The sequence below is a fragment of the Panthera pardus genome, unplaced genomic scaffold (genome assembly GCF_024362965.1).
Source record: "Panthera pardus isolate Hobbes unplaced genomic scaffold, ASM2436296v1 HiC_scaffold_25, whole genome shotgun sequence".
NCBI lineage: Eukaryota > Metazoa > Chordata > Mammalia > Carnivora > Felidae > Panthera > Panthera pardus.
In genome coordinates this window covers 22,792,844-22,814,384 of record NW_026526821.1, presented here as the reverse complement: position 1 = coordinate 22,814,384, position 21,541 = coordinate 22,792,844, and the positions used below count along the sequence as shown (strand labels likewise).

The 21,541-nt window shown below is 49.1% G+C and overlaps 2 protein-coding genes across 6 annotated transcripts; one reads left to right on the top strand and one right to left on the bottom strand.

Moving 5' to 3' along the window:
• Positions 1–1,097: 1,097 nt before the first annotated feature.
• On the bottom strand, positions 1,098–6,567 carry LOC109272217 (uncharacterized). The gene is made up of 4 exons (XM_053890868.1): positions 6,492–6,567; positions 5,260–5,692; positions 3,543–3,630; positions 1,098–1,112 (listed from the first exon to the last, which is right to left on the bottom strand). The coding sequence occupies exons 1-4, from the start codon at positions 6,565–6,567 to the stop codon at positions 1,098–1,100; spliced, it is 612 nt and encodes a 203-aa protein (XP_053746843.1).
• Positions 5,572–20,920, top strand: TGIF2 (TGFB induced factor homeobox 2). Of its 5 annotated transcripts, none has more exons than XM_019458579.2 (3): positions 5,572–5,679; positions 9,339–9,564; positions 18,166–20,920. In XM_019458579.2, exons 2-3 carry the CDS (start codon positions 9,373–9,375, stop codon positions 18,685–18,687), a joined length of 714 nt encoding a protein of 237 aa, XP_019314124.1. In that variant the 5' UTR covers positions 5,572–5,679; positions 9,339–9,372; the 3' UTR covers positions 18,688–20,920. The 5 variants fall into 5 exon arrangements, with proteins under 5 accessions (XP_019314124.1, XP_053746252.1, XP_053746251.1 ...); XM_053890277.1 differs by lacking the exon at positions 5,572–5,679 and adding an exon at positions 5,743–5,817; XM_053890276.1 differs by lacking the exon at positions 5,572–5,679 and adding an exon at positions 5,743–5,910.
• The last annotated feature ends 621 nt before the right edge of the window (positions 20,921–21,541 follow it).

The following is a 21,541-nucleotide window of genomic DNA, read 5'->3' as shown; positions in this document are numbered from 1 at the left end:
CTCTGCCCCTCCCCTGTTCATGCTCTGTCTCTCTCTGTCTCAAAAATAAATAAACGTTAAAAAAATTTAAAAAAATAAATAAAATAAATAAATAAATAAATAAATAAATGGACCACTTGAGTGGCTAAGGCGGTTGAGCGTCCGACTCTTGCTTTCATCTCAGGTCTTGATCTCAGGGTTGTGAGTTCAAACCCCATGTTGGGCGTAAAGCCTACTTACAATAAATAAATAATTATTTTTAAAAAATAAAATAAAACTGGGGCTCCTGGGTGGTTCAGTCGGTTAAGCATCCGACTTCAACTCAGGTCATGATCTCACAGCTCGGGAGTTTGAGCCCCACGTCGGGCTCTGTGCTGACAGCTCAGAGCCTGGAGCCTGTTTCAGATTCTGTGTCTCCATCTCTCTCTGCCCCTCCCCTGCTTATGCTCTCTCTCTCTCTCAAAAATGAATAAACATTTTAAAAAAATTTATTTTAATACATAAAACAAAACCAACTCAGCTGAGAAACATGTAAGGCAAACAATAATCTTGGGGAGAAGAAAAGCCTACCTGCAACAAATGTAAACAAGGGTTAAGCATTCTTCCTACTGAAAAGAGCTTGAAAGTCAGAAACAAACTCAAGACTTCAAAAGATGTGCAGATAATACACAGGTGACAAATGCCCAACATTTATGAAATATTAAGATCTTCAATCTCACAAATAATAAAAAATGCAGATATTTTTAAAGAACCAAAAGCTATTCTTCAGCCAACAAACGGGCAAAGATTCACACAAAATCACTAACACCTCCTGTGTCTCAGGACCTGGGTGAACAAGCACTCAGTCACTAAAAACACTGCCATGGAGAGTATTTCGGGTTTATGCCACAAAAATATCCATTCTTACTCTTTGTCCCAGTAATTCCACTTTAGAGAATCTATTTCAGGAAATTCAAAATTGCAAAGATATTTATGTATGAAATGTTAATTGCAACCCTGTCGAAACTGGGGGGAGAATGTAAATAAGAGGGAAGAGAGAAAACACCTCTTAGGATGTGTATTTGCATGCGATTACATGAACAGGAACGTGGAGAAAGGCAAGTAAGAATACATACCTGTTAGTACTGCTGATGCTGGAAAGTGGGAATGAAGGGGGAGGTTATTCACTTTTTCTCTATATGCCTCTGCATTGATTAATTTGCTCTAATTAACACAGTATATTGCTTTTGTAATTAAAAATATACTCCAGGAGAAGAAAATTCCCACATATAAAAAGATGAAACCTTGCCAAATGAATGTTATCACCATCTATCCTATCACACCAACCCTAATAAAAGAAATGAAGAAAAATACAGTCATTAAGTCTCCCAAGTCCCACAACAGCCAACTCTGACTGGCTGACTTCTATAGCCATGACTGGAAGTACCACAGCCAGCAGCTCACAGGTAGGATAGACTGCCAGAAAATCAAAAGGGATTTTCCTAATCCCCAAATTAAAACCACAACACTCATTACTTAATCTTTGTCTAGAAGCCAGAGGGCATCAAGAGAAGAGACTGTGGTATGCCTACATGCAGGTCACTGCCACATCCAGGCCACCACCAACATCCCTGCGTTCAAATGCAACAACTTCGTCCCATCTGAAATATCGCTGTGATGCAAACTGTTTGCACAGGAAGACAATCAGATAATGAAGCATGACTAGAACAAAGCTTAGCCTGGCTATTTAAGAAAGCCATGCAGATATATACAACTTTTAGGTAATATTCCCCAGTACTTAAACCAGCAAAGATAAAAACAGAGGCGCCTGTGTGCTCAGTCAGTTAAGCATCCGTCTCTTAGTTTCAGCTCAGGTCACAATCTCACGGTTGGTAAGATCCAGCCCTGCATCAGCCTCTGCACTAACACTGGGGAGCCTGCTTGGGACTCTCTCCCTCTCTTTCCCTCTCTCTCTCTCTCAAAATAAAAAAATAAACTTAAAAAAAAAGATGAAAATAAAAGAGTGGTGGGCAAACAAGCATTTATATATATGTTGCTTTCAAAAATCATTTAAACCATATATGGGAGAATGCCAAAGAAGGAAGAGACCTTTAGGATTGTCATGTCCAACCCTCTCATTTCTCAGATGAAGAAGCTGGAACTCAGATTGTCAAATGCCACACAGCCACTAGAGACAGAGCTAAGACACTGATAATGGTATCTGCTCTTCTATACGCACTGAAAGTAATTCACAAAGGGCTTTCCCAACCATTATTTTCTCTGAGCCTCACCAAAGCTGCATGATTCCACAGAAGGGAAAACTGAGGCTCACAGGGTATGGATGATATGCCTACATCACCTGGCTAGTAGCTCCAAATCCCAAACCCCATACCCTTTCTACTAGCCGGCACTGTTGCCCAAACCTTTCCTGACAGCCTAGGCAGTGGGTTCCCCAGCTTTAAGCACACAGCCTGTCAAGCACTTAGCACTCAAAAATTAGGTGAATGAATACCCAAAACTAGGAGAAAGCTATGCAAATCGTGGTTGATCAACAAAATACAAAAAACAAAACAAAAAAAAAAAAAAATACAAGTCTTTTTAAAAAGGAAGATGCTGGTAAGCTGAAGCCCAAATTAGACGAAGAGTTGCTGAACCTCACATGAGAGCCACAAATCTCCTAGCCCTCAGAGACAGGTCTCCACCAATTTGGCCTCAATTACTCAGAGCTGTTTCACCTGACCACCCTACCTCCAATCACTTCCTATCTCTTCTCAGCCAGTCTCAGGAACCTGCAGGGCTCCCTACTGCCCACAATGCCAAATCTAAATTCTGTGCCCCTTGGCCTTCAAGGCCCTACCAGCTGACCAATTCCACTGTTTCCTGAATTACTCACTGACCCTGGCCTTTTCGGGATTCTTTCCCTCCACCCCACAGAACCCCATCTCCTTTATGCTGCCAGATCTAGCCTTGACTCCCTTTGACTCCCTTTGACTCCAGGTGAAAATTGGTCCCTTTCCCCACTTCCTTCAACCCCAGGCATAAAGGACAACGTGGACTTACAGGACATTCATTTGAACCTATGTGATAACCAACTTCACTAGAAATAGGTATAATGAACAGGGAGCCCCATCAACAGCAGTCTCTCATTTGGGTTTTCCAGTATAGCAGCAGTTGCTTTATGTAACCTATCCAGTCCCTTTTCTGGCCTGAGGGGTCTTGAGTTCCTGGAGCTCTTCCTAAAATGGCCCACTGGAGGCAACCAGGGGAGCACAGGCACTGATGCCAAACCTACCTGTCCTTCCCATCCAGACCCCACCCCAGATCTGTCCCAGGAGTCAGGACTCCAGCTTCATTATCAGGCAAGTCCCTTCTTCTCTCAGGGACCCAGTTTTTTTCATATGTGAAAAGGGGAGAGGGGGTAGCAAAACTGAAGAGGAAAATGACATAAGAATAACTGCCCAGTTATTAAAGGCTTTCCCATAAAAGTTACCAAGTATATCCAAAGTCCCTTCTTGCTGGGATACTGCAAACTGTCATAACACATACACCTTGGCCATCCCCTAGGTTAGTGTGCACAGACTTACCCCATTACAACATCCCAGAGTTGCTGTGAAGCAGTCAGCTCCTGGTGAAGGGCATGTAGTTGTTTGGAGTCTTCCACCAGAATGAACACTGCTGCAAAGAACAATCTCATATAAGCATTTATCTTTGTTCTGGGATTATTTCTCGAGATAGATTCCTGGAAATTCGCTTACTGGATTAGAAGATGTATGCATCTTAAATTCTGATACTAGTTGAAAAATGTGGTAATTCTCAAATTCCACTGGGTATTTAGGCTTCACCTGGGGAAATCTGTTTACAAGATGCCATCGTGACACACAACCAGCCTCCTTTTACCTCCCAGCCCTTCCCCTCTGCCTCCAGGAAGTCTGGGGAGGGGCTCCTCAAGCTGCTTCATTATCCAGTTTCCAGGTGGCCCTGCTGCAGGAAGAAGGAACTGCTGCCTTCTACTTGTCCCAGCGCACCTCCCCTAGCACAAGCCTTGGGAAGCGATGGTCCCGGGGGCTGCCACTGGCAGAATTTGCAAGAAGGTCTTTGGGCTGTAGCCCAGGTCCCAGTGGCTTTTCCCAAATGGGCAGTATGGCCCTCACACACTGGACCGCAATCCCTGGCACTGAGTGCTGGGGACAGAGTCCCTCCTCCGGGCTCACCTGGCTGCACCCATTTCCCCTTCCAGGCCCCCTCTTCTGAACATTCCTGCCCCATAGGCTCCTGTGTCTTTGAGCCTAATGACCAGGGCCCAGTTGTTTCACCTTTACCCAAGACTCCCAAGCCTCCCTGCCCTCAGAGGCAGAGCACCATTTCCCCCAAGAAATCATTTGGGGCCTCTGTCTCCCCATCTGTGAAATGGTAAGCATTGGGTGGTGGCACCCACATTTTGAGTGCTGCTGTGAGGAGGGCAGTGTGGCCAACTAGGTTCTAAGAGTTTGCAGGAAAATCTGGCTTCAGTGGGGAAACCAGGTGAGCCTCCACAGTCATTTTATCAGCATTCGGACTGGCTTAAGGCCTATTAGGGAAAAACTTGATTTTTGTTTTCGGATTTCTTCTCTGCTAAAGTTTAATTAAGACCAAAAGCCATTACAAGGCTGCTCAAGTGTCCTAGATATCTGGGACCAGATGAGGACCCAGAGGCCCAGAAAAGGCCTTGCCCAGATTTAGGCTGACTTCGTGCTGCCGCGCTCTGGGGGATACAAAGTCTGGTGGGAAAGCCAAGGGGGTCCGGTCAACAGGCATTTCACTTTGTGGTACACAGCAAAGCGCAGAGAAGAGAGTGCTAGCGCCGCTGGAGAATACCAAAAGGAACACGCTGGGTTGGGAGTGGTGGACAGAGGAAAGAGAAACCAGCGAGCACTGCTGGGGGTTTCCAGTCAGGTGGTCTGCCTCAGTGGGCAAAGGGCTGGGCTCCGCTGTCCGACCCTCCTGGGCTGAATGACACTAGCTGACTGTGTGACAAGAAGCCAAGTCTAGAGGCCTCTGCAGCTCATGGGTAAACCAGGAGCGGATTCGTTAACAGGACCAACCCCATAACCCAAGGATTAGTCGGGATGGTACACACCAGGGGTCTCGCTCGCCATCGCTGTGTTACAAACACTCCTTAAGCGCTGTTTTTACCTCTGGCCGCCACTCGTGTCCTAGACCCAGGAGCTACGTGCTTTGGGGTTGTGTCCCAGGCAGCCTTCTACCCGACTCTACCGGCCACTGAGGGCAGAAGAGGCGTCGCATTCAGAGCCAGGTCCTCACCAGCTAGGAGGAAATCCCCGGACTAACCGGGCCTCAGTTTCCTCTCGGTGCAATGGGAACAATTCCACCGCCGGGGGGAGATGTGGCGGAGGGAGCGTTCCCACACGCGTCAGGTTTTGCATGACTTCTCCCCTCCGTAACGCCCCGCACTCCCAGCGCCGAGCACACAGTAGGCGCTCCGGAAACGCTCTACGAAAGAAGGAACGGGCCACTTCCTGCCCCCAAGCGGACTCTCCGGAGGAAGGGTTCCCACCACTCCTCCTCAGAGGCCATGTGGCATTCCTGAGGGTGGGGGTGGGCGCAGGAAGAAGGTGCCCTCCCGGCCCCGCCCCCTCCGGGAGCGGTGGGCGGGACGAAGCCCCTGGCCGCCGACAGCCCGCCCCGCGGGAGGTGGGCGTAGCTCGCCGAGCTCCGCACAAAGTTTGTTTTCTCCCTCCCGGCGGGTGGGGGAGGGCGAGGAAAGCGCGGGGGGGGGGGGGGGGAGGAGAGGGGATCTGACGTCAGGCCGCGAGGTGCTTTCCAGCCGCGAGCTGTCAGGCCGAGTGTCAGGCCCGGCAGGTACGCGGCGCGCTCTCCCGGCGCCCCCCGCCCCCTGCCAGGACGCCCGGGACCAAGCCCGGGGCCGCGTGGACGGAAAAGCCGCTCCGAAAAGTCAGTGCGGGGCGCAGGAGGGAGACAGAGGCGGGCGGGGGACGCGCGGACAACTTGGAAAGTTTCTTTTTCTCGGCCGGGCGGGGGAGGGGGCGTCGTCCTGGCGCTTGAGAGTGTGGGTGTGTGAGCTCAGGTGTTTGTGAGCCCCGACTGCGGGGTGCGAGCGGGGGCCGGTGGGGGGGGACTGTCCCATTCCCCCCCGGTTGGAAGCTCTCTCGGGGCCCTTCTGGGGGGCCCAGCTCCTTACGATCCCAGCCTGTGAGAGGGCCGCCCCTGCCCTGGGCCGGGGTGAGCGCGCGGGGGGCGGGTTTGTTTGGTTTAAAAAGTGCACGTTGCTAACCGCCGGCAGTGCCCCCCCACCCCCCGCCGCGGCCGAGCCGAGGTGGGGGCCGTCGAGAGTGACAGCTGCGGGTGGGGGCAGCGAGAAGGGCCCGGGGCTGGGGGGCTGGGGAGCCCGCGCGAGTTCCCCTTTCCTGGAACAAAGGAAAGTCTGTCTCGGAGGCATCTGTCACTCCCAGGCGGGCCAAAGAAGCCAGGCGCGTGGGGCCGGCGACCCGAAGAAAGTTTGTGTGCGTCCGGACCCTCGGGCCAGCAGAGCGTGAGCCGAGCCTCCCGCTGGGGAAGCGCGCAGTCTCCCGGGCAGGGGGCGGCCAACATGGAGTCTGGGCGCAGGGCTGGGGGGGGGCGGTGCGGAGGTGGGAGCCCAGCCCCCTCCCCTCCCCCTCCGGGCCGAGTTCGGAGCACAAAGCCGAGCGCGCAGGCTCGGCCATCCCCGCGCCCCGAAGAGTCAGCCAGCGCCGAGCGGCGGGGGAAGGGGGTGGGAACCAAACTTTTTCCTGCCCCGGGACAGACACGTGAGTTTTCTTTCTTCCAGAGCCCCCGCCCCACCACATTTCGGGTCCGAGGGGAAGCGGGGGTGCCGAGTCTGGCGCGGGGTAGGGGGCTGAGGGGTGCAGGCGCCCCTAGCGCAGGCCGATTCCCCGCCGCCCCGGGAGCCATGTGCTCCGACTAGGTCTGGGCCGCGGGGGAGGCTGCGCGCTTTGTGTGAACTGCTGGGAATGCAGCTTGAGTGCGCGGCCGGGGGAGTGTCGGGGCGAGCTGTGGGAGTTGTCAGAAAGTTCGTTCGGGAGTGGCCGCAGGTCGGCGTCGTGGAGTGTGTAGGAGGGTGCACCCGGTGTCGTGTCGTGAGGGTGCTGCCACAGGCCAGTTGGGGTAAGAATTGATCGCTGGTGTGATGACGTTTGGAGTTTCCCCAGAGTTCGTGGGTGGGCGGGTCGGTTGGAGTTTGTGGGTAGGCATGTATCCAGGAATTGGGCTGTGTCGTGGGTACCAGTTGTTCGTGCTGGACGTGGGATTCAGTAAACTATGTGGGTGCTGTGTTTGTCGGTGAAAATCATGGTGGTTCTAGGAGCTCAGCGATGGTTTGGTGCCTGTTATCTCAGCGCTGTTAAGAAGGTTGCCTGGTGGTGAGGGCGTGTGTGTCTGTCTCGTTGGGGGTGGGGGGCGGTGTATGTTGGAACCTCCGGGATTGTAAACTGGAGTGCAGGACACCAGTGGAGAGAGGTCTGTGTAGACTGAAGGGTCATCTCCGTGGGCCACTTCGGGAACCCTGCAGACTGGGACTTGGCTGGTAGCCAGGGTGGAATTTGTACAGATAACCCTGAGTAAACTTCTCATAGCTTGCCAGAGCTGCATCCCCGAGCCCAGATCCCAGCTGCCCTAGCCAGCTAGACCTCAGAAACTTGACTTCAGAAAGCAGCCTGCTCTTGGTGTTCTCTGAGGAGTGGCACCTCTAACCAATGCCTGTCTCACCTCCAGGTGGCCTGGCTGGGAGGGTAGACCCTTCCCTCGAAAGCCTGGCCTAGCCAGCCCAGATATCTGGGCTCTGGCCCAAGTCGAGGAAACAAAACCTGGGAGATGCCAGAGTCTGTTGGCCCAGCCTGCTGGGTAGCTGTTAAAAGGCTGAGGAGGGAGGAGCCTCCAGATTCTGGCATTAGCTTGCCCTGGAACTTTTGGTTTTAAAATGTAAATCTCTTTTGCATGTGTGAACAAGAAGTTTGTCAGGGGGATGAGCAACTGAGTTGGGTTGTCTAGGGAAACACCTTCCTTCATTTGACAGGTGAAGAGGGGGCTCAAGCCCAGAGAGGAGAGCATACTTGCCAAGGTCACATAGCCAAGATGGGAAAACCAGAGCCCAGCCTTGCTCATTTATCTGAATTTTTGAGGAGTTGATTCATGGACCAAGCCAGGGGCTTAGATGACAAAGGAGAATGTCTGAGACAACCAATAGGGATGACTCAACACTCTTCTCTGCATGGTACACAGTAGGTGCAGTAAATGTTATGTGGATTGCTGTAGGGACATGGTGATTAATAGACTTTCCAGACCTGGGCAGCAAGATGGTATAGACTTCGGAGGTCTGAGAGGAGTTGGTTGGTGATGGTGGCAAACCTTGGTCCAAACCATATTTCCATACCATATCCTGGAGTTGTAATTTTTTTTTTCATAACAGTTTTCTTGAGATGTAACTCCCATACCATACAACTTACCCATTTAAAGCAAACAAGTAATGGTTTAGTATATTCACAACTATGTAGCTACCACCACTGTCAATTGTAGAACATTTTTATCACCTTAAAAAGAAACTCCATACCCCTTTAGCTATCATCCTTCTCTTCCCGTCCAGCCTCTTCTAAATATTTCATTAAGTTGGAATCATATGTGTTCTTTGTGACTTGCTTCTTTCACTTAGCATATTTTCAAGGCTCATCCACACTGTAATGTGGATCAGGACTTAGCAACTTTTTGTGGCCAAATAATATTCCACTGTGTGGATGGACTACATTTTTGCTTATCCATTCCTCCGTCGATGGACACTTGGGTTGTTTCCACCTTCTGGCTATTACGAGTAACGTTGCTGTAAACATTTCTGTTGAAGGCTTTGTGTGAACATAAGTTTTTCATTTCTCTTTGGAAGATGCCTAGGAGTGAAATTACTGGATCTCATGGCACCTGTTTAAGTTAAGGGCTTTCTCTCTGGGCCTTGGTTATCTTACTTATAAAATGACAATAGTAGTATCTCTCTTAACAAGGGCTTTGTGAGGATTGAATGAGATAATAAGTGTGAAGTGCTCAGTACAGAGCATGGAAAACAGACTCCAGTGGTAGCTATAATTATTTCTAGTCCAGTACTGCTTATTAATAAGCTGCCATTTACTTCAGTAGTCATCTACTGGCCCTGTGAAATGGAGGCATCTTGGACTCATCCCTTCTAGGTTGCCCAGGCCATAGTATAGCCTGAGACTTTGATTTGCTATTCCCCCATTTCTGGTGTCCCAAGTTCTAATAATGATGTGTTTGGGGACAGGGAAAGGGTGAGAGGCAATGTGTGGTAATAATGTCCCCATCCCCTTTGTCACTTGTTCCAGGCTTGCCCAAGGTCCAGCCTAGCCCCTAGACACCATGTCAGACAGTGATCTGGGTGAGGATGAAGGCCTCCTCTCCCTGGCAGGCAAGAGGAAGCGCAGAGGGAACCTGCCCAAAGAGTCAGTGAAGATCCTCCGGGACTGGCTGTACTTGCATCGCTACAACGCCTACCCCTCAGAACAGGAGAAGCTGAGCCTTTCTGGACAGACCAACCTGTCAGTGCTGCAGGTAAGAAGCAAGCAGCGGGAGACCTGGGTTCTAGTCCTGTCTAAGCCCTGTCACTAATGCACTTTGTGACCCCATAGGAACTACCTCCACCCCCCTCCCCCTCCCTGCCTCACGGGAAGACAGTGACATGAAGTCCTTGAGCTAGATATCAGTTTTGGAGAGTTCTGAAGAGGCAAGGCGTCATTATTAAAGTCTTGATGTCATTAACAATGAAGGCCATGGGAAGGCTAGAAGGCATTGAGTGTTTGGGATTTGGCCTCCAGCCCCAGAGCAGTGTTTGGGTAGTGACTTGGTTGTAAAAAGGCAGCTAGTGGTCTGCAGTGTGGTTAAAAAATGAGTTGGGATCACGGTCAAGGAAAGGGCAGAGAATTCAGAGGTTCTGGGTTCAAAACCCAGTTCTGCTACATAGGAGCTGTAGACATCTTGATTTCTCTCATCTGTAAAGTGGGGATTAGAATCTTCCCCTGCCTGAATTGTTAATAAGGAGCAGATTCAGAATTGGATGTGAAAGTGCTGACTGGCTGGCTCAGCCAGTGGAATGTGCGACTCTTGATCTTGGGGTTGTGAGTTCGAGCCCCAGGTTGGGTATAGAGATTACTTAAAAATAAATTTTTAAAAAATTTTTGTTAACGTTTATTTATTTTTGAGAGAGAGAGAAAGAGAAAGACAGAGCACGAGCGGGGGTAGGGCAGAGAGAGAGGGAGAGAGTGCCCCAAAAATCTTGAGGCACCTAGTTGGCTCAGTCAGTTAAGCATCCAACTTCGGCTCAGGTCATGATCTCACAGCTCATGGGTTGGAGGCCCATGTTGGGCTTTGCACTGACGGCTCAGAGCCTAGAGCCTGCTTTGGATTCTGTGTCTCCCTCTCTGCACCTCCCCTGCTTGCACTCTGTCTGTCTGTGTGTGTCTCTCTCTCTCAAAAATAAACGAACGTTGGGGCGCCTGGGTGGCTCGGTTGGGCGTCCGACTTCGGCTCAGATCACGATCTCGCGGTCTGTGAGTTTGAGCCCCGCGTCGGGCTCTGGGCTGATGGCTCAGAGCCTGGAGCCTGCTTCAGATTCTGTGTCTCCCTCTCTCTCTGCCCCTCCCCCGTTGATGCTCTGTCTCTCTCTGTCTCAAAAATAAATAAAACGTTAAAAATAAATAAATAAATAAATAATGAGCGTTAAAAAAAATTTTTTTTAATAAAATCTTAAAAAAAAAAAAAAAAAAAGAAGAAAGAAAGAAAATAGGGGCACCTGGTGGCTTAGTCAGTTAAGTGTCTGACTCTTGGTTTTGGCTCAGGTCATGATCCCACAGTTTCCTTGAGTTCAAGCCCCGAATCAGGCTCCCAGCTTACAGTGCGGAGCCTGCTTAGGATTCTCTCTGTCACCCTCTCTCTCTCTGCCCCTCCCCCACTCGCACTGTCTCTGTCAAAATAATATATAAACTTTAAAAAAGAAAGAGAGGGGCGCCTGGGTGGCGCAGTCGGTTAAGCGTCCGACTTCAGCCAGGTCACGATCTCGCGGTCGTGAGTTCGAGCCCCGCGTCAGGCTCTGGGCAGATGGCTCAGAGCCTGGAGCCTGTTTCCGATTCTGTGTCTCTCTCTCTCTCTGCCCCTCCCCCGTTCATGCTCTGTCTCTCTCTGTCCCAAAAATAAATAAAAAACGTTGAAAAAAAAAAATTAAAAAAAAAAAATAAATAAAATAAAATAAAAAAGAAAGAGAAACAAAGTAAGTGCTTTGTAAACCTTGCACATGAGCGTATCTGAAAATTGTGTTATCTACTTTTTGTCAGAGTGCAAGGTATTATCTCCTTTGAACTGCCCCAACTGCTGATATGTAGGTGTGGTTCTGTTTTCAAAGTGCTGAGGCAGGACACCCTGGACTACCACTACTTTGCTTCCAGTTTGGCTCTCACCTACCTGAGAGACACAGAGCAGTCCCTCAGCCTAACGAAGGCCCACCCCCTACCCCACTGGACCCCAGTGCTTCCGTCATGAGCCAGCTAAGCCTCACCCTAAGCCCCTCTGCCACCTGTTCTACCTCTGTCTTTTCCTAGCCTATTACTTCAATCTATGATGCTGTCTCTCCCTCCTTCCCTGACTCTATACTCTGAACCTCCCATCTCTTCCCAGCTCCCATCCCTCCTCCATGATGCCTCATGGTGAGTATTCAGCCCTTAGAACTCCTGTCACCTGACTTTATACTTTCTGGGTAGTGGTTAATGGGAGTCTGTCTGCAAGAAAGGCTCTAGAATTACAGACCCTGACTCAGATCCCATCTTCTCCACAAGAGGAAGCCTGGACGTTGGCCAGGTCCACTGCCTTTTCCTGAGCCTCATTTCCTCAACTGAGAAAGGGAGATGATTGTTGGCACTTTCATAGCCCATAAGGGGGAGGAACGGAGAAGACGAATTCAAGGCTCACTGTGAAGTGAGCACAGAGTGGGTGTTTCTGCTCTTATCCTCATCTCTCCTAGATCATAGGTCTTGGACTGACCCCACATGTCTAGTAGCAGTGCCTAGTATTTCATGGTATACCACTGAGCACTCCCAACTACAGTTGAGATCCCAGAAAGGAACCAGACACATCCCTACCTTCAAGGAATATCTAGTCTAGGATGGGAAATTTAGGGAAGACCTAGCCATTGGTGTTTGCAAAAAGTGATCACTGCTGGGACAAAGGCAGCAGAGACCCAGGCAGGGCTTCTAAGCCAGTCTGGAGCTTCAAAAGGCCTCCCAGAAGAAGTGGACTTGAACTACGAGATGTAGAACAACACAGGCCAAAGGCTGGAACCTGAGAACCAGGATTACTTAGATAGGCTCTTTGCTGGTCTTCTGCCTCCAGCCTTTTTCCCTCAGTCTATTCTCACCTCTCTCTCTCTCTTTTTTTTTTTTAAGTTTATTTATTTTTCAGAGAGACAGAGACAGCTTGAGCAAGGGAGAGAGAGGGAGAATCTCAAGGAGGCTCCACGTTGTCAGCACAGACTCCGAGGCGGGCTTGAACTCATGAAACCGTGAGATCATGACCTGAGCCAAAGTCTGATGCTTAACTGACTGAGCTACCCAGGCGCCCCATGAATTGGGTTTACTAATCGGTTCATGAAATGAACAGCATCTTATCTAACATCTAACAAGTAGAGAAATGTTCCCCTCAGCCCATTCTCTTGAACACACAAGTATAAATCTGATTATGTCATACACTCCATGGATCCCATTGTCCTCTGGATAGAGTCTAAACTCAAGAGCTCATCAGCCTCATCTCTCAGTCCTTCCTTTCTCTGAGACCTGTGAACCTTCGGACCTCTGTGCCTCTGAGCCTTCTCCTGTGGCTTCTTCCTGACTTTTCTGAACTGGCACACTCCATTTAAGCATTTCCTCATGAAAGCATTCTTTGCCTGGCTTTGAGGCCACTGCTGTGTATTCCTGGTACACCTCATACCTGTGCTGTCAAACCACACATCGTACTGTATTGAAATTGCTTTTTGTCAGGGTCACTGTTTCTTATATCTGAGTAATATGCCAGTTTCTTTTAAAGAAGTTATTTTTCATGGACCCGCTTCCTCCTGTCATGTTGACTTGAAACATTTTTATTATCATTATCGTTTAAGCACATACAAACATAAAACTGGGTTAAAAAAAAAAAAAAAACTTTTTGCTTTTGCTCCTATAAATTGTAAAATAACCAGTTTTCCAAAGTAAATAAATATCAAACCAATGAGACTCTATTTAACTGCATTAATGTAAAACGGTAGGTAGGGATGGTGTTTGGCTGACTGGGCTGTGGTGTTGTAGTATGAAAAAGGCACAGACTCTGGAGTTGAGCAAGTCTGGATTACCAGAGGCCATGGTGCTCCTACTCGAGATCAGAATGGAAACATAAAGTTAAACCTTCTTGTGAGAACTAGTGGATCCCTGGAGGATATATCCCTGATCCCATTTAGAGAAATACAGGTCTGGGGCAAGGATTTGCTTTTGGAAACTTCTGAGGAAGGGCACCTGGATCCTGGCGTGTTCTGGTGGGAAAGGTTCCATTGGTGGCCTCCCTGCTCTAGAGTCATGCTGAGAGTTAAGGAGCAGTGGGAACCATGTGGCCCTTGGTGGAAACTATACCATGAATCCCAAATGGCCCCTATCCATATACCTCTGGTTGGTGGTCTTACAGGCACCTCAGATTTCTCGATTGGAAAGCTTCTCCAAGCTGCCTCCTGCCCTTTCTAAGGGGTTCCCCTCAACTGCCCTTTCTCAGCTCATTTGGTCAATCACCAAATCCTAAACATTCGCCCCTTAAATATTTCTATAATATGGCTTTCCTACACCACTTGTCACTCTATTTCAAACCCTTCAATGAGTCTTACCAACCTAATGACAATATTACTTGACCGTGTCTGCAGAGCGGGCCTCATCCCTTCCCCCCATATTCATGCCACACTGATCAGTACCCCAGACCACTTTGTTCCCACTACTGACCAGGGAGACCCCCAACCCTCAAAGGAGATGTATGCTCCCACAGTACCAGGACTGAGTCAGCATTTGGACAATGAACTATAACTGCTTTTTAGAACACACCAAACTCCAGACGCCAAGTCTTACTTATCACTGGATCCCAAGTGTTTAGCTCAATGCCTGGTATCTGGTAGGTGCTCAGTAAATAATTGTTGAATTGATGGAAAATGAAGAAGTCCTGGAAATGTCAACAGGCAGGACCTCAAAAGTAAGGAAATGTAGGGGCCCCTCAATTGGGAAAAATTGCCTTAAGTCCCTGGAGGCATCTCTTTTTCCTATATTTAATTTTAAAAATTTTGCTGTTTATTAAGAACATTTGCAAATATCCACAAAAGAAAATATTCTAATTCACTCCTGGTACCAATCACCTGGCTTCAACAAGCATCAGCATTTTGCCAAGCTTGTTTTCTCTCTCCCTGGGGACAGCTCTTTTGATTGTCTCCTTTAACTGGCCCAGGAGCAATCTCATTAGCAAGTCAATGAGTCATTTAACTAACTGGTTTGCTGGTACTGGCCTGGGGCTAGGCAATTGGGAGGGTAAGACCAAAAAAAAAAAAGTCATTTTTGAAGGGTTTTCACTGGTCCCTGTGACACCCTATAAGCCCACTTTATTGCTGTGGTTTCTGACTGTTCTCAGGGGCCGTTTGCCTATTGGGGAGGGAAGGGTAACCTGGCAGAGGGGGCTCAGGCCCCACTCTTTCACTCTGTTACTGATGGGATTGTCCTGTGTGCTGGAAACTGGTAGAACAGGCACTATCCCTGCCCTTGGGTAGGGTCCTGTGGGGAGGGAAGACAATATTTAGTGAACTAAGAATTCAGTGTAATTAACTACCAATGTAATTGGTATAAAAAAAAAAGACACCAATATGGGGTCAGCTGAGCTCCCCATTCCTTGAAGTCCATTTGGACTCCATTCAAATGCAGCTTCCTAAGAGAAGCCTTTCCCAAAGCTGGAGGGAGGGTGAGGGAGGGGGGAGGTTAAACCATTGGTTCCCGAGCCCGGGGAAGCAGAACTTGGGGGAGCTTGTTTAAAAATACACATTCCTGGGGCACCTGGGTGGCTAGGTCAGTTAAGCGGCAGACTTTGTCTCGGGTCATGATCTCTTGGTTCGTGGGTTTGAGTCCTCTCTCTGCCCCTCCCCCACGCTCACGCGCGCTCGCACTCTCTTTCTCTCAAAGATAAACATTAAAAGAAATAAAAATAAAAACACATTCCTGATCCTGCCACCATCACTGGATCTATAGAGCAGATGAGAGATAGTGTTTTTTTGTTTTGTTTGTTTTTTAAAACAATCTCCACACCCAATGTGGGGCTCAAACTCACAACCGGGGAGATCAAGAGTCGCATACTCTTCCAGCTGAGTGAGCCAGGCACCCCAAGATAGTTACTTTTTTAAGTCCCCCTCAAGGGGATTCTGATAGCCACATGACTTTAAGAACACCTGGGTATGGGTGGTCACAACACACATTGAAGGTACAGTGATGTTTAGGGAAGGTCTTTTCCATGCCCTTCACTTACTCCCTTTTGTTTCTTTCACAGTTGAAAAGACATTAAAATTAAAGCACTTGTGTTGCCTTCTTCAAAGGCCCTCCTCTGATCCTCATGGCCTTCATCAGCTTCCTGGTGCTCCCCCCCTCAACTCCCATTTGCCACAATGATTCCTCCCACATTCTTCATCCCAGCCACTGATAAAAAAAAAAAAAAAAAAAATACTGGCAGGACAGCAGGCTTTCAGATAGGGCCCTGTTTTATGGTAGAGAGAGGCTTTCAGGCACCCAGCCTGTGTTGTGCCATATCAATGACAGAATTCACCTTGGCATTCTCCCTACCAACTCCCCAAGGACCTTGAGTGGGGGCAAGCCAAATACACTCTTTTCCTGACTTGGGCATGGGTTGGGCAGCTGGAAGGGGCTACAGAGAATCCTGATAGCCTACCCTCACAGCTGGCACTAGTGGTGCACTCAGGCGTCCTGCCCTTGCCCGGCCCCCCTCAGCTCTGTGCATTTCTATCGGATGAGAAGACAAAACAGACAGTATGCTGCCAAGTTTTCTGTGGACCAGGGTGAGCATGTGGAAAAGTATATGTGGGGGTGGGGGGTGTTTTTCTGCTGTTCTTTTCCCAGAATTCTAAGCCAAAATGGGAGGCGCAGCTAGGGGCTAGGTGCCCACACAGCTGCTAGTAAACGCCTAAGCTCCCCTCCCCAAGACTGCTTTCTCAACAGAAATGCTCATCCCTACTTCACTTGACCCAGGTCACTGTGACCTGACCATCTCCCCTGCATGCAGAGCTAAGGTGAGCAGGCTCAGTATCCTCTGGTAGCACAGGTAGGGAAGGCAGCTGCAGGATGCAGAAATGGTAGCATCTGAGCAAGCAGAGAAGGCTTCAGTCTCTTCACCTGGCAGTGGGGATTGCTTGAAACAGAGTCCAGCCTTCAAACTGGTGACCTTGAGCAAGTTACTGAAGCCCTCTCTGATCAGGGCTTCTGTTCACTGGTTCAAATAAAGTGATCATCACAGAATCTGTCTCATAAGCTATAGAATAAATGAGTAATTAGATGAGAAATGTTCAGAACAGCACCTGATTGGTTTTAGGATTATGATCATGATTATTCAGTTATCTGTTCTGTTTGGTAAGGCACAGCAAAGCACAGTAAGAGCAGCAATAGGGGCCCTAAAGCCAGGAGACCTGGCTCTACACTTGGAGTCTGTGTGACTTTGGGCAAATTCTTTGTCTTTCAAGAGTTTGGTTCCCTTTTTAGTACTTCAGGGACACTGCTCACTGCCTTCCGGGCTTGTATGCAGATTAAACATAACACAAGTGAGGGGCACCAGGGTGGCTCAGTCAGTTAAGCGTCCGACTTCGGCTCAGGTCATGATCTCGAAGTTTGTGAGTTCAAGCCCCACATCGGGCTCTGTGCTGACAGCTCGGAGCCTGGAGCCTACTTCGGATTCTGTGTCTCCCCCTCTCTCTGCCCCTCCCCTGCTCACACTCTGTGTCTGTCTCTCAATAATAAATAAACGTTAAAAAAAAAAAACAACATAACACAAGTGAGATGGCTGGCATGATACTTGGTATCAAAGGTGCTTGTTCCTTTCCTTTGCCGTGCCCAGCCGTTCAGCCTTACCTCTCTCTGGGGCTCCCCTGCAGTTGTAGAGCATTCAGGTCAGCCAGTGTCACTGATGACTTGTGTGTGTGCTCACGTGTACTGGGAAGACCATAGAGATGAAGAAAAATGAATGAAAATCCCCCCACACCAGGCTGGAATGGAGAGGAAAGAGAAGCCACCAGGCTCTGGATCTGTCCTGACCAGGATCTTTCCCAGCCTGACAGGGCCTGGAGCCTAGTGGTCCTTGCACCTGTGGAATGGGTACAGCTGCAGCCTGCTGGGCAAGGAGCCATGCCAACTGCAGGCACCAGCTTCTGTCATAGGTGGTTGTCCGATTGGCTGGGTAGAGGCAGAGAGAGTCCACAGAAAGAAGGTACCCAGGGGCTTGTCCTGGGGATGGGCCGAGAAAGGTGATAAGCAGGGGTAGAAAGAAACTGGTACAGGAGCCCTAAGGAAAGCTGGGCCTTTGATCCATTCAGTAAACAGTAATGTTAGGCATTACTGCAGCCCACACAGTTCCCAATATCCCAGCACATAGGAGGTAAGGGGGAGAAGGTTCCTGTCTTTGCCCCCTATAGCAGCTGGTGCTTGCTTGGTGAATATCTGTTGATAAACTGGAAGAAGAGACAAGGGTCAGGAGAAGAATCTACAGTGTGAAATGTAGGTCAGGCCACTCTTGAGGCCCTTTAGTGGTTTCTCCTGGTGTTCTGGCCAGTGGGATAAGCCCTGCCTGCTTCTGTCAGTTCTATCCTGAGTCCCCAAAGACTAGATCGGGTCTTCCCATTATTGTCCCCTCCACTGGACCTTCCCTTCATTGGCTGAATCATAGTTGCAATTTTATATTCACTTGTATGATGACTTCAATTCTCAATTCCTAACACGAATGTGTCTGAGGGCTGGGATTGTGTCTCTGTTGTTTGGCTGCTGTGTTTTTTTGGGGCTAGGAACTTAGGTGCTTCATAGCTGGTTTTGATTGAGTGAACTGACCACAGACTCCTACGCATTCCAGATATGTAACTGGTTCATCAACGCCCGGCGGCGGCTTCTACCAGACATGCTTCGGAAGGATGGCAAAGACCCCAACCAATTCACCATCTCTCGCCGCGGGGGTAAGGCCTCAGATGTGGCCCTGCCCCGTGGCAGCAGCCCCTCAGTGCTGGCTGTGTCTGTACCGGCCCCCACCAATGTGCTCTCCTTGTCTGTGTGCTCCATGCCACTCCACCCAGGCCAGGGGGAAAAGCCAGCAGCCCCCTTCCCACAAGGGGAGCTGGAGCCTCGGAAGCCCCTGGTGAGCCCTGGCAACACACTCACCCTACTGACCAGGGCTGAAGCCGGAAGCCCCACAGGTGGACTCTTCAACACACCACCGCCCACACCCCCAGAGCAGGACAAGGAGGACTTCAGTAGCTTCCAGCTGCTGGTGGAGGTGGCGCTACAGAGGGCTGCTGAGATGGAGCTTCAGAAGCAGCAGGACCCATCACCCCCCTTACTGCACACTCCTATCCCCTTAGTCTCTGAAAACCCCAAGTAGGCATCTGCCAAAAGGGGTGCTCGAGGCTCGAGCCAGCTGTCCTGGGTTTCCATTTTGGTTCCCTTTCATACAGAGGGTTTTCTTTGGATCACTGCCAAACATCGGGGTCATCTCCTCTGTCCAGAGGTCTTCAGCAGGGAGATGCCAGCTGGTGTCACTGCACTGCAATGGGGACCTCTCTGCTGACTGCCATTTCTCCAGGCCTCCTCAGTGATGAGACTGAGATCGGAGACAGGCATGGTGCTGCTGCTGCTTCTCCAGAGAATGCCCAGGACACCTTTGTTCCAGTCTGCTTTCCTAGGCTGGGCACAGGAAACCTACTACATTCAGACCTATGCCCCTGAGCTGGGCCTCTTTTTTGTTAAGCCAAGTGTGGACATTCCAAGTTCGTAAGTGTGAACAAAAGAGAAGAGGAACCCAGAAGATGTAACAGAACTGACTCCAGTTGAATGTTTAGGTTTTCACTAAACTTTGTGTTTATTTTTCCCTTTTTGCTGGGGTTTGCATTAATGGAGTAGTTAGCCCAGGTGTGGGGAGTGAGTGTGTTGCGTGATGGAGTCTGATGAACTGAGAACCATGCACCACTGCAACTGGTGTTTTACAAGGAAGGAGTATTTTTATTTTGGGGACCAGCTAACTCTCAATTCCAAAACATTGTTGTATTGTTGTTTTGATTTACCAAAAAAAGAAAAAAAAAATCTGGGGCTTTGGCTTTTCTGCATCAGGCACAGAAGGGAATAAAGCCTTCTTAAGTATAAAGAGAGGGTCCAACAGAGAATCTGACCAAACCTTCTAAGCACAGAGCAGAGAAGGATGATAAAACCAGAGAGGTGGGTTTTTTTTGGGGGGGGGGTGGGGGGTGTTTTTATTTTTATTTTATTTTATTTTTTTACTATATTTTGGGGAATGGGGGAAGTAAGCTAGACCAAGGCAGTGGGTTTTTTGGTTGTTGATTTTTTTTTTTCCTCTTTAATGTTTTCCCCTTCTTTATCCTTGAAAGCTTCGCCCTGCAGCCTGAGTTTTGAATACCTTTAAGAACTTGGATTAGTGGGACCAGAATGTCAAAAGCTCCCGGTAGCTCCTACTTGGAGAGAAGTGAGCCATCTACTGGTCAGGAAGCCCTGTAGCCGACTCAAGTGGGCAGCTTTTCCCACGATGGTGGCAAGAAACTATTCCTGGAAGAAGTAAGGAATGGTGCCCCCAGCTGCTGAGGAACTGCCTTTTAAGGAGGCTGGGGCTGGAAATCAGTTATGAAGCCTGTTCACTGTGTCTTTGTGTTGCACCTTTTTTTTAAATTGGAGTTGCAGAGGCCTCTGCCCTGAACTTCACAGTGAAACAAATCATAGTTGGTCTTACTCTTCTCCCTGCTCCCCATTTTTTATTTTGCTGTCTCACTGCTGACAGCATTCAACAGCAATATGCCCCATCTTTTTATATATCCTAAGAAACACTAATCCTAGGTTATTATTAGCCAAAATATTTTTGTTCCGAATAACATTGTTACTGGGCCAAAAGACCAGTCAGGAGCCCCCAGCCTGTAGTTTCCTGAAGTTGCCAAGTCAGACACAAGGGGGAGATTCCTGGGGAGTGACTGACTTGGGTGGACCTGGCCAGAAGAAAGGCAGCAACATGTGTTCTGTCCTTTCTGGGATGATCCCTGAAGTTTTCAGGGAGGCTACCCAACTTCTCAGTAGCTCAGCCTACCCATTGCTGTGGGAATGGGGATTGGTTATTTAAGGAGATGGAGCTTTGCTCTGAGTGGGCAAGTTTCCTAGGCTCTCTCTTTTGCCACCCCACTGCCTCCTTGCATGTCCCAGGGGGATCAGGGATCCTCACCCTCCTGAGGCCCAGCTGGGAAAGAAAGAACATAGCACCTTCAAAATTAGTTGAAGTTGCTGTTTGCCCAGCTTCTTCTACCCCACCCACATGTGTGAGCCCAGGTCTAGTGTGACTGTTGGGAGATGCTTTTAGCAAGGGACCCTGGAAGTGTGTCGGGCTGGGGTGGTGCACTGAGCGGTAGAGGTGGTGAGGGGTGAGGGAGCCATGCTGCTGAATTCTGGTTGGCATTCCCCCCTTGTGCAAGATGGGGAGGCTGGGGGTGGGGCAGCCTCTGCTTGGTTCGGTTGTGAGATAAACCTGGAGAAGACAGTTATCCCGTTGAATTATTTGAGCAAAAAACTACTGTAAATAACTTTTGATTTTGTCTTTTGTCAAATAAAGTTTGTTTTTGGTTTTTGTTTTGTTTTTTAAAGCAGAAACAGATTGACCCACCATGACCCTGGGCCCAGCCTGGAGATAGGGCAATTGCTGAGTTCTTACTAGGACTTATTGCTTTCCCCTCCCTCTAGTAGCCACCTGTAAGTGTTGTACGCCCTATGTCCTTATTTCCTTGGCTTCAGTCCTGTTCCATATCCCATTCATCACAGTGTGCAGGGAGCATATGCATCCCAAGCTGAACCAGTCTTCCCTGGGATAGTCAGGCTTTGAGGTTGTTGAGTGGTGAGGGAACTTAGGGAGCTAGCAAATTTATCCTCCCCCTCAACCAGCGAGGAAAGCCCAGGACTGCAGTATGATGCCAGCACACACAAAAAGGCCGAGATGAAATGGATGCTCTAGTCATGTCTGAAAGTGGTACCACCTCTGGACTTCCCTATTATGTAAGCTACTAAATTCCCCTTTTTTGCTTAAGCTAGCTGTAGGTGTCATTTATTTCATAATGAAATGACTGTACACTTAATTGCAGCCCAAATGGTGCCAAATCAAGGACTGAAGCCGTAAAGGGTCTTGCTTTATGCCCGGGCCTACACAGTGTTCGCAGTATTCATTATTGCTTTAATTTTCATACACACGTGAA

Excerpts from the sequence above, each read along its gene's own strand:
- LOC109272217 (XM_053890868.1), bottom strand. The coding sequence starts at position 6,567 with ATGTTGGCCGCCCCCTGCCCGGGAGACTGCGCGCTTCCCCAGCGGGAG. Across the intron at positions 5,693-6,491 it reads CACGCTCTGCTGGCCCGAGG|GGAGAAAACAAACTTTGTGC; the intron begins GTCCGGACGCAC and ends ACCCGCCGGGAG. Across the intron at positions 3,631-5,259 it reads CGGGGATTTCCTCCTAGCTG|TGTTCATTCTGGTGGAAGAC; the intron begins GTGAGGACCTGG and ends TCTTTGCAGCAG.
- TGIF2 (XM_019458579.2), top strand. The coding sequence starts at position 9,373 with ATGTCAGACAGTGATCTGGGTGAGGATGAAGGCCTCCTCTCCCTGGCA. Across the intron at positions 9,565-18,165 it reads CCAACCTGTCAGTGCTGCAG|ATATGTAACTGGTTCATCAA; the intron begins GTAAGAAGCAAG and ends TACGCATTCCAG.